Consider the following 12,587-nt stretch of genomic DNA (forward strand, 5'->3'; position numbering starts at 1 on the left):
TTTTTCTTTGCCAAATTGCCTGAAGCTTATGCCGTTTTCAATCCAATCGTAGATGTGATGCCTGTCATACCTGTTCTCTTTTTTCTCTTAGCCTTTGTTTGGCAAGCTGCTGTAAGTTTTCGATAAAATCCTTAATACTTTGCCAAATCCATTCATGATTTATTCGACAAAAAAAATTATAAAAATGGATAAGATCGGCTAAGTCTTACATTAGAATTATAAACCCTCGATTAAAAAATGGAAATTCTTGTATATTGAGTAACCGCGGAGATGAATTTTGATCAGTTTATTTACTCGTTCTGACCTTTCAGTGAGTAAGGAGTTTATTAGGTCTAGGTCCCCTACAATACCTAATTGTCGATATGACAAGAAAATTTTTGTGAGGAAGGAATAAAAATCTTATTACAAAGAAATTCGTAAAAGTGACTTTCTTTTTCTTTTCAAATCAAAAAACTCCATTTTGGGGGGTATGATGTCAAATCAAACAAAATAGTATATGTGGTAAAAAGAAAAAATAGGTAATCTATTCCCTTTTTCTAAAATGATCTTATCTTGGAGATTGTGTAATGCTTACTCTCAAACTCTTTGTTTACACAGTAGTGATATTCTTTGTTTCTCTCTTCATCTTCGGATTCTTATCTAATGATCCGGGACGTAATCCTGGACGTGAGGAATAAAAAAAAATTGAGTTTTCTTTGTTTTTCTAATTTTTTCTTATTATTTTATCTATTCCATATATTCACTTTACCTATAAAAAAATAAAGAATCGAAATTCCTTCGAAATCGAAAGTATCAAGTAATCAGAGCGGGCGGAGAGAGAGGGATTCGAACCCTCGGTACGAATAACTCGTACAACGGATTAGCAATCCGCCGCTTTAGTCCACTCAGCCATCTCTCCCAATTTAAATAAAATTGAAATTTCAATAAAATTTCAAATGAAATTGAAATTAACTATTTCAATTTAAATTGAAATTAAATAAAAAAAGAAAAGAAAATAATAAAAAGAAAAAATTTTTAATTTTTAAGATATTAATTATTAAGTTTAAGAAAGACATTAATATAATATTTTTTATTAAGAAAGATATTAAACATTATAATTTAAGAAAGATATTAAACATTATAATTATAACATTATCATTAGAAATATGAAACATTCTATTAAAATTTCTAATTATAGAATAGATTTCATTACAGATGAAATAAAAAAAAAATAAAAAGTGAATAATTAAAAATTAAAATTATTAATAAATTCTAATCTAAATTTAAAGGTTAAAGGAATTGAAATTTTATTTTCAATTAAAGTAAAGAAAAAACAAATTAAAGGTTTTTTTTATGTAATAAAAAATTTCTTAAATATTATAATATTAAATATTATAATATTATATTATAAGTAATTTTATAAGTAATTGTATATTATAAGTAATTATATAATTAAGTAATTAATAATATTATATTATAATAATATTATATTATAAGTAATTATATAATTAAGTAATTATATAATTATAATTATATAATTATATTTATATTAAGTTAAGTTAATTTTAATAATTTAAGTAATGTAATTATATAAGTAATTATATAATTATATTTATATTTAAGTTAATTTACATTTACGTAATTTAATTTAAGTTTCATTTAAGTAAGTTAAGAGTAAGTCAAGAACGAATTTGATCAAGAATTCCATTTAGATAAGATTCGAAACAGGTATCTCCAATAGAAAGAAAACCTTACTTCTTTAATTTTGTACGAAAGGTTTATTCTCCCGGCCTGGTCCTAGTTAAGTACTGGCCGGGCCAGTACCTCTTTTTTTGTCCAGCTTCAATGACCCCTTCAGACAGACTGAGAATGCCAGCAATCCAGCAAAGGAAAAGTATAAGTATAACTTTATACTGTTTTTTAAATTTATATATGTTATTTAGAAAAGCTTTGTGCTCTTCGCCTTTTAAGTCCCTGGCTGGCGGGACTAAATATGTGTCAACGTTATAATTTTAATGCTATCTTGATTGCGTCTCACTCCCTTGTTCGACAAATAGTCCATTCATATACAATAATGTATATGTAGCGGGTATAGTTTAGTGGTAAAAGTGTGATTCGTTCTATTAACAACTTAAAAAGTTAAGGGGTCTCTCGGTTTTTTGCATACTCCGATCAAAAACTTTATTTCTTAAAAGGGTTTAATCCTTTACCTCTCAATAGCATATTTGAGGAAGAACATACATTCTCACGATTTGTATCCAAAGTCCAATTAGAAATTCTATTTTCGAAATTGAATAAGAAAATTGGATTATGTATATGGAGTCGTGAAACATAATTTTTTTTGAATTGGATCAATTCTTCCAATCGAATGAGTATGAATAAAGGATCTATGGATGAAGATACAAAAGTTTATTTCCAATCGTAACTAGATCTTAAATTTTGGTGTTGTAAAAGGGAAATTGAAGCCAAACAAGCTAGAAAAGGGTGGTTTTGGTTTACTAGAACCATCAGCATATTGTTTCAGCTCGGTGGAAACCAAATTCTTTTCCTCGGGATCCTGCGAGTGGAAATAGGGAACGAAGTAACTAGACTAGACGGATTTGGTATAATCCCTCTCCTCTAGAGGGATCATCTAGTAAGCGAGTAGTTTGGGATACATTCAGACAGAAAGGCTGACATAGATGTTATGGATCTAATTTTCTCTAGGAATACATCAATCTTCCATAAAGGAGCCGAATGAAATCAAAATTTCACGTTCGGTTTTGAATTAGAGACGTTAAAAGTGATCAAGCAACGTCGACTATAACCCCTAGCCTTCCAAGCTAACGATGCGGGTTCGATTCCCGCTACCCGCTCCATATTTCTTATTATGTATTATACATCTTATTATGTTATGTATTATACATCTTATTATGTATTATACATACATGCACCATCAATTTAGATATGCATTCTTTTTTATTCCCTAAAATATTTTCCGTGTAATTTGATTTTTTATCCGAACAAAAGAAAGTAAGAATACAAAAAAATAAAATAGGAATGAAAAGCGTCCATTGTCTAATGGATAGGACAGAGGTCTTCTAAACCTTTGGTATAGGTTCAAATCCTATTGGACGCAATTTATTTCCATCTATTTTTAAAATGGCTATACTTTTTAAAATGGCTATACTAAGAAACCCTTTTTGAATCATTCGAATCAGAACTATTTCTCAATGATTACTCTTGTACTAAGAATAGAATATACCAAGAATAGAATAAAAGTAAGAAATTTATGTTTGTTCCTGAAGTAAAAACAGTTCGATCTGTTCTTGAATAGCTTCTTCAAAAGAAATTCTACTTCCTCGGTGAATGTCTTGGTAGAAGATATAATTTCTTGAAATTTAGGTTTATTGTTTTTTAAGTAGCTACGTAACTGACTGAGAAATTTCTTTACCTGTCCAATTTCTAGCGGATCAAGATATCCATTCGCTCCGGTATAAATAGTAGCTATCTGTTCTTCACTGCGAGAGGGTCTGATTGGGATTGTTTAAGCAACTCGCGTAATCGTTGACCTCTTGCCAATTGATTCTGAGTAGCTTTATCGAGATCAGAAGCGAATTGTGCAAAGGCTTCTAACTCTGTGAATTGCGCTAGTTCCAATTTTGATTTGCCGGCTACTTGTTTCATGGCTTTAATTTGAGCTGCGGATCCTACTCTGGAAACGGAAATACCCACATTAATAGCAGGTCGGATTCCAGCATTGAATAGATCGGCAGATAAGAATATTTGTCCATCTGTAATGGAAATTACATTAGTAGGAATATAAGCTGAAACGTCTCCAGATTGAGTCTCAACTATCGGTAAAGCGGTCATACTTCCTTCACCTAAACTAGAATTTGATTTAGCGGCTCTTTCCAAAAGTCGTGAATGCAAATAAAAAACATCTCCTGGATAAGCTTCACGACCGGGAGGTCTTCTTAATAGAAGAGACATTTGGCGATAAGCTTGTGCCTGTTTGGAGAGATCATCATAAATTATTAAAGTATGTTGTCCACGATACATAAAAAACTCAGCCAGAGCCGCTCCCGTATAAGGAGCGAGGTATTGTAATGTAGCAGGTGAATCCGCCGTTTCGGCTACCACAATAGTATATTCCATCGCCCCCTTTTCCCGGAAAGTAGTCACTACCTGAGCCACAGAAGATGCTTTTTGACCAATAGCTACATAAACACATATTACATTTTGACCTTTTTGATTGAGAATCGTATCTGTGGCTACGGCTGTTTTGCCGGTCTGTCTGTCCCCAATAATTAATTCTCGCTGACCGCGTCCTATAGGGATCATCGAATCAATGGCAATAAGCCCCGTTTGAAGAGGCTCATATACAGAACGTCTAGAAATAATACCTGGGGCAGGAGATTCAATTAACCGAGATTCAGAAGCTGAAATTTCACCTCTCCCATCAATAGGTTTAGCCAGAGCATTTATAACACGACCCAAATAACCCTCACTCACAGGTATCTGAGCAATTCGTCCTGTTGCTTTTACGGAACTTCCCTCTTGTATCATCAAACCATCACCCATTAATACAACGCCAACATTATTTGATTCCAAATTCAGAGCAATGCCTATTGTACCCTCTTGAAACTCTACTAATTCACCTGCCATTACTTCATCAAGACCATGAACACGAGCAATTCCGTCGCCTACTTGAAGTACGGTACCGGTATTCACAATCTTTATTTCTCTACTATATTGTTCAATACGCTCACGAATAATATTACTAATTTCGTCGGCTCGAAGGGTTACCATTAGTGTTTCTTTATTCTTTTTAGGAAGGAAAAGATAAAAATAATGCCTAAACTATAACTAAAAAAAGAAGGGCTAATCAGTTATTTCTTGCATGGCCCCGAGAATGCCAATATTAGCACGGATCGTACGGAAATGTAACTCGCTATTCAAGCAACTATTCAGAGTTCCTAGAGCTCCTTGTAAGGCTTGTTGGAAAACTCGTTGTCGGACCTGATTAATCGCTCTTTGTTGTTCAAACTGAAGGGTTTCATTTTTGTAATTTTCTAATTGTTCCAAACTATTACTAGTGGCATTAATCAAATTTTGTTTTTCTCGTTCTATTTCAGAGTATCCATTCATTCGATACTCATCTGCTTCCATTTCCACTTTACGTAAGCGAGCCCGGGCTCTTTCGAGCTGCTCAATGGCCCCTTTACGTAATTCTTCCGAATTTCGAATAGTATTCAAAATCCTCTGTTTTCGATTATCTAATAAATCATTTAATGAAAGTAGATTATCTTATCATTAATTTCAAAACTTCCATGATCTCTTCCCGAACCAAACATGAATCTTTCGATTCATTTGGCTCTCACGCTCAATTATTTATTTTATTTATGGTGTGGGTATTCCCATATCTTTTTTAATGTTTTATTTATGGTGTGGGTATTCCCATATCTTTTTTAATGTAATGAGCCTACCCTCTCTTTTCTGTTTGTATTCAAAGATGTCAAAACTGATACAAGACCAGAATATCAGGAGGACTCTTCCGACTAGACCAGACAAAAATCTAGAATTGTCAGCAAAGTTGTTTCTTTATTTGTATTTTATTTATATTTGTTTTGTATTTTATTTATCATTTTCATTTTTAGAATTCTATTTCATTTTTCATTTTAAAAAAATGAAAATAATAATTATTATATTTTTTATTTGTTTCTTCAAGTCCAAAAATTCCTCTTTTTTTATACATAGGTCGTCATTTCGGCATTAGATAAAAAAAGCAAAGTGCTCATTTTTCTAGTAAATGGTTCAAATTCTTTTATCGATATGAGTGTTCTATATCAAATCAAATAAATTACCAACTATTTTTTTTTTAACCATTTCGTTACTAACGTAGTGGTAGAAGTGGTAGAAAGAGTACCATGTTTTACCTGGACTTTAAACAATTTAGCTTTAACCATGTTAATGGTCTCACATTATTGGTTGATAGAGAATCAAAGTGGATTTACCAATAAGTCACGAAATGCTATGGTTCTTACATATGATTTCTTAATTTATTCAGAAGTAATTCGTCGAGATCGTGCACCTTTTTCCTATTTCTCCTATAAATACCATAAATAAAGTGCAGCTGGATGGATCCAACCTATTCTTGAAATACACAACTCGCACACACTCCCTTTCCAAAATAAATCAATACACCAAGCACTACACTTAGATTTATTGGATTTGTTGCTAAAATATCGGTATTAAACCCGAAACTCCCGGCGGATGGCCAGTGACCCAAGGAAACGAAAGAATCGATTACATTTTTCATATGCTCCCCTCTCTTATGGATAGGACTAACAAAGAACAGAGTTCTTTTTGTATCACTTCACTCGCCTTTTTTTGATCGATTTCTTTTTATTAATTTCATTTCCACTTTATTTAATGGCAATAGATTAAATCATTTGTTTGAAATTTATTATTTTTTAAGTTTTCAAGAAGTTTCCAATAAGATACTTTACTTAGGTCTTAGATCTCATATCAATTGATAACTATTTCGTTTGTTGAAACGCTTCGAACAATGAAAGTAAAAAAGTTTTCTATTGTACTAAGCTAAGGACAGAAAGGAAGAAAGCAAGCGAATCTGGTAATTCCTCATCCTCAAATCAGCCCTTCCTGGCGTATTGTCTCAACAAATAAGTAATTTATAAGTAAAGTGTAAATATAATTCGAAGAAGCAAAGGGCAATTCCAAGTTAAAGTTAATAAAATAAGAAAAAAGTATGTAAGGTACTTTTTTCTATTTATTTCTAGGATTAAACAAAAGGATTCGCAAATAAAAGCGCTAACGCCACGACCAGTCCGTAAATTGTTAAAGCTTCCATAAAAGCTAGACTAAGCAATAAAGTACCTCGTATTTTACCCTCTGCTTCTGGTTGTCTCGCAATACCTTCTACAGCTTGGCCTGCAGCAGTACCTTGACCAACTCCAGGTCCAATAGAAGCAAGCCCCACGGCCAATCCAGCAGCAATAACGGAAGCGGCAGAAATCAGTGGATTCATGGTAAGTTCCTCGCACAAAAAAAAAGAAATGGTTAATGATACAATCAACCAATGAATTATTACTCATTTTATCATTAAGATCCAGCGGTCCGAAGTAACTAAAAACTCCGAATTGAAATGATAATATTACTAAATTACTGAACTGAATCGTCACAACTATCTCGTTTTTACCCATAATGGAGTTTTTGTAAATCCATATGCATACAGTTCTAACTATTGTATTTCTTTGTTTCGAACCACTCTTTCATTTAATTCTTCGTTCTTTACTACACCATTCTTGAGTTCATCTCTTTGTTCATTCAATCCACAATCACAGACAAAATAGAAGGACTGATATTGAAATCCGTCTAAATGGAGTGTGACTAAATGCAGTGTGAGCTGCAATCAATATCAATCAAATTAATACCAATACAAATCAATATCAATATATCAATATGTAGTAATATAAAAGTATGTAGTAGTACCAATATCAATATATAGTAATAATTAATACTAATAATTATCGATAATATAATTATAAATGATTATATTAACTAATACTTAATTGATACTTAGATATTTTACATATGAATATTAATACTTATATTAATATTAACTATTAAACTAATTATTAATGTTAACTAATACTTATTTTATTACTTATATTTATTTACTTATATTTATTTATTTATTTATTATTATTTATTATTATATTTATTATATTATTATTATATTAATATTATTATTATATTATATTATCATTATAGGATTATATTATGTATAGGATTATATTTTATATTATGTATAGGATTATATTATGATTACAGAGTAGAAGTTATGATTATAAAAATAGTAATAGTATGTAATTAAGTAATAGCATGTAATTAAGTAATAGCATGTAATTATGTAATATAGTGATGTTATATAGGATGATAGGGATAGCCTTATATAACTAATGAATATCTAATGTCATTCTAATATGACATATATATTTGTTTCTTCCATAACGTAAACCACCCGCATTTTTTTTAGATTAAATCGGATTCTAGAATCATTCCTAGAAACATAGACGGGGTCCGAGCTTATAGACATTACATACATCTAGTATAACCTCCCCAACCCTTCTTTTTTTTTTTACAATTCTGTAATACCGTCCATCTTTTCTCCTAAAACTCTAAGTCATATAGTAATACGTTATTATGTTCCCCAACCAATTGGATTATCTTGAACCACGCATGAATTGGGATAAACTTACTTAATAATAATAATAAAAAATAATAATAAAAAGACTATTTTGAAAGCTAGTCAATGATGACCCTCCATGGATTCACCTATATAAGCCGCAGCTAACGTTGCAAAAATAAGAGCTTGAATACCACTTGTAAATAATCCAAGAAACATGACAGGTATAGGAACTACTGAAGGGACTAAAGAAACAAGAACGACAACTACTAATTCATCAGCCAATATATTCCCGAAAAGTCGAAAACTAAGAGATAAGGGTTTTGTGAAATCTTCTAGGATGTTAATTGGTAAAAGTATTGGAGTTGGTTGAATGTATTTCCCAAAATAACCCAATCCTTTTTTGCTAAGACCCGCATAAAAATATGCGACTGACGTGAGTAAAGCTAAAGCAACAGTAGTATTTATATCATTCGTGGGCGCAGCTAACTCCCCATGAGGTAACTGTATAATTTTCCAAGGTAAAAGAGCACCTGACCAGTTAGAAACAAAAATAAATAGGAACATAGTTCCAATAAAGGGAACCCAAGGACCATATTCTTCTCCAATCTGGGTTTTGCTCAAGTCTCGAATAAATTCAAGGACATATTCGAAGAAATTCTGACCGCCGGTCGGAATGGTTTGTGGATTCCGAACAGCTAGGATCACCGAACCTAATAAGATAGCAATTACTACCCAAGAAGTGATAAGTACTTGGGCATGGACTTGTAAACCTCCTATTTGCCAATAGAAATGTTGGCCTACTTCTACACCCGATATATCGTATAACCCCTTGAGTGTTTTAATGGAACATGGTATAACATTCATATGGTCCTCTAACAAAAATTGAACTTCAAAAAATAAATTATTTTGATTCAACCATCTCTTTCTCAACTCACCAACTTGAATCACTAATTGTATTCATCAATCGTATATTTAGGATATCAAGAAATTACATAGGATACCAAGAAATCACATAACATCATAACATATTATCAATATGCCCACATTTCCATTTTGTTTTTTCTTTTTTTTAATTCAAGAATAGTAACCGATCCAATAAATCTATAAAATCCCCAAATAATTAACTAATTATTCTTAATCATAATCAACGATTTCTTATATAGCTACAACGGCCCTCACAAATTGCGGATACTAATTTGTTAAGAACCAATCGGATTGAAGCTATAGCGTCATCATTGGCTGGGATCGAAATATCTGCGAGATCGGGGTCACAATTTGTATCGATTAAACAAATCGTCGGAATCCCTAAAATTACACATTCTCGAAGAGCCATATATTCTTCTTGCTGATCAACGATGATCACAATATCAGGCAATCCCGTCATATATTTGATACCGCCGAGATATGTTTGCAAGGCAGATAATTTTCTCTTCAACATTGCGGCATCTCTTTTGGGAAGACGGTTGAGTTTCCCCATCTTTTGTTCTGCTCTTAAATCCCTGAACTTTTGAAGTCTCGTTTCCGTAGTAGACCAATTCGTTAACATACCACCGAGCCATTTTTTATTAACATAATGACACCGGGCCCTTATTGCAGCTGATGCTACTGAATCCGCTGCTTTATTTTTGGTACCAACAATTAAGAAGTTTTTTCCCCTACTTGCTGCATCAAAAACTAAATCACAGGCTTCTGATAAAAAACGAGCCGTTCTAGTGAGATTTGTAATATGAATACCTTTACGCTTTGCAGAGATGTAAGGGGCCATTCTAGGATTCCATTTCTTAGTACCATGACCAAAATGAACTCCGGCCTCCATCATCTCTTCCAAATTGATGTTCCAATATCTTCTTGTCATTTTTCCCCACACTTCCTTTTTGTTTTTTCTTTTTTATTTTTTTAACAAAGAGACGAGGTACTTTGAAATAAATAATTGTTCCGATGGAACCTTCTACCGGGAATTAACCGTTGATACACGGTACAAACCATTAATGTCTTTTAATTACTTATTTTTTTTTTACCAAATCAATACTCGGACCAGATAGTTAAGTTAAAAGACAGATAGTTAAAAGTGAAAAGATAGTTAAAGTAAAAGAATCTGCTCTTAGGAATCATGAAATCGCGTAAACGATTGTTCTGATGTCTCATGGAAATGGGACGTAAGAACAAAATAATTCTCTATGGTGTAACAAAATATCTCTCATTTCCAAATCGAATAGATTCTTTCTTTTGATTTCCAAATAAATGTTCTTGTCTTGCCTTGAACGGTGCACTAATTTTTTGAATCCGGTACCAACGGGTATAATCCCACCCAGAACAACGTTCTCTTTCAGGCCTTTCAACCAATCAATACGACCTCGTAGAGCAGCTTTTGCTAAAACTCGAGCGGTTTCTTGAAAACTTGCTTCGGATATGAAACTTTGAGTATTCAAAGATGCCCTCGTTATTCCCAATAGGATTGCCCGATAAGAGATCGCTTCGTCCAAAGCGCGCCCCGCTCGTTCCGCTCGCAACAATCCGATTAATTCCCCAGGTGAAAAAACATTAGACATTCCATCTTCTGAAACCAACACTTTTGATGTTACTTGACGTACAATAATCTCTATATGTCTATTATGGATCTGTACCCCCTGGGATCGATAAACCTTTTGGATTTTATTAACCAAAGAGATACGACTTTGAACTATGGTTAGCTCCGCTTGAATCAAGAATCCCCAGGGGATTCCAAGAATTTTTGGTATACCTTCGTTCCAACCTTCAACTCTCCTTTCGAGGTTCATCGATATTGAATCAATAGAACGTACTTCTAAGATTTGTTCCACTTTTGGAAGACCTTGCGTTATGTCACCAGATCTCGATTTTTCATATATAAATGTAACTAATGTATCTCCTTCGTAAAAGATTTCTCCATAATGGCCATGAACAGTAGCTCCTGGAGTGGCCAAATAGGGCTTAGCCGATCTTATAACTAAGGAGTCAACATGAACAATTATGATCTGACCAGATTTTTCTACGTGTGGTTCGTATTTGAATAGACATACATTTTCACAAAAAAATTGTCCAAGACGAATTTTTTTAGATGTCTCTTCCCAATAATCGTGATGGAGAAAGTGCCAATTCAAATGGAATGGATTCAAAATGATGTTACTGCATGGATCGGGGTTATAAATCCTCCTATTTTCATCTATTAAACAGTATTTAAGTACTTGAAGTACTTGGAAAGTCTGTTGAAAATTGTCAAGTAGCAAATATTTCTTTAACAAGATCTGATTATAAGTTATTAAATGGTAAGATGAATAGAAATTTGCTATTTTAGGTACAATAGTGCCTAAGGGACCCAGCAAATCCTTAATTGGGATTATGGGATCCGATTCTTTTGTCATATTGTTATATTTTGAACCATTGAATGGGCCAATTCGAAAACAATTGGATGATGACAAAATTATCAAAGATTGGCATTCCTTATTTCGATTTAACAATGTACCAATAGTACCTTGATGTTGGGTAAGTGATTGAATCCTGGCCTTGTAAAAAAAAGGATTGATATTTGTGCGATCTAATCCATTATCGGAAATCAATCCGGAACTTGCCCTATCATATCTTTTTCCGGTATACGAAATAGTGGACTTGACTAACTCAATTCTTATGAAATCTCGAATCAGATCATTTGTTCTTACCTCAACAAAGGAAGCGTGAACCTCTTCCGGAGAACCTTTTTGCTCTTGATCCCAATTCAATACTAAGCAAGTCCGAACTAATTGAATACTTGTGTGAGAAATTCCTCGAATTGACTTGCCATTTCCATGAAGGATATAATTGACAACTCTAAGTTGGACATTATCCTTTTCCCGCAGGAGATCTTGAGGAAAAAGTGTTGCTAAATTTATGCCATCAGCTATTTCATATGTGACTACGGGTCGAACCAAAACAAAATACTTTTTCTTGGTAGGTGTGATCCGTTGGACATAGATCCAATTTTTCCATTTTTTTGATTCCTTAGAAATTTTTTTTTCTGTTTCCGGTGGTATCAAAATGCCGCTGTGCCTGGATATCTTATCTGCCTCTCCAGGAAAATAAATATCTCCGGAAAATATTTTTAGTTCAATATTTTTTTTTTTTCTCTCCACTCGGACTAATCCGCCTACTCGACTTCTTGTATTTAAAGCGAGTTGTGTATCTACTCCAATGATACTATTGTTCCGGACCATTATCAACGAAGATCCGGGTAAGATATGCACTTCTTCGAGAATGAAAAAAAACCGATCTACTTTCGTTTGGTATTTCGGACTAAATTCTTTTGGTCCTCGATACTCAATCAAATCCTCTTTTTTTATGATTGAATTGACCTCTACGGTTCCATATTTAGTAATTCCTGAATTGCTTCTTCTGTATCGTGGATCATCAAAATAAGCAAGAA

The 12,587-nt window shown here is 32.9% G+C and overlaps 1 protein-coding gene and 2 non-coding genes across 3 annotated transcripts; 1 reads left to right on the plus strand and 2 right to left on the minus strand.

Moving 5' to 3' along the window:
• Positions 1 to 810: 810 nt before the first annotated feature.
• On the minus strand, positions 811 to 898 carry TRNAS-GCU (transfer RNA serine (anticodon GCU)). The gene has a single exon. It is a non-coding gene; the product is annotated as a tRNA-Ser (tRNA).
• A 1,158-nt stretch (positions 899 to 2,056) lies between these two features.
• Positions 2,057 to 9,705, minus strand: LOC135663696 (ATP synthase subunit a, chloroplastic). The gene has a single exon (XM_065176853.1). It carries the CDS (start codon positions 9,035 to 9,037, stop codon positions 8,294 to 8,296), a length of 744 nt encoding a protein of 247 aa, XP_065032925.1. The 5' UTR covers positions 9,038 to 9,705; the 3' UTR covers positions 2,057 to 8,293.
• On the plus strand, positions 3,026 to 3,097 carry TRNAR-UCU (transfer RNA arginine (anticodon UCU)). The gene has a single exon. It is a non-coding gene; the product is annotated as a tRNA-Arg (tRNA).
• Positions 9,706 to 12,587: the final 2,882 nt, after the last annotated feature.

The sequence above is a fragment of the Musa acuminata genome, unplaced genomic scaffold (assembly GCF_036884655.1).
Source record: "Musa acuminata AAA Group cultivar baxijiao unplaced genomic scaffold, Cavendish_Baxijiao_AAA HiC_scaffold_745, whole genome shotgun sequence".
Taxonomy (NCBI): Eukaryota; Viridiplantae; Streptophyta; class Magnoliopsida; order Zingiberales; family Musaceae; genus Musa; species Musa acuminata.

What these genes read in the sequence shown, in the direction of transcription:
- LOC135663696 (XM_065176853.1), bottom strand. Translation starts at nt 9,037, where the DNA reads ATGAATGTTATACCATGTTCCATTAAAACACTCAAGGGGTTATACGAT.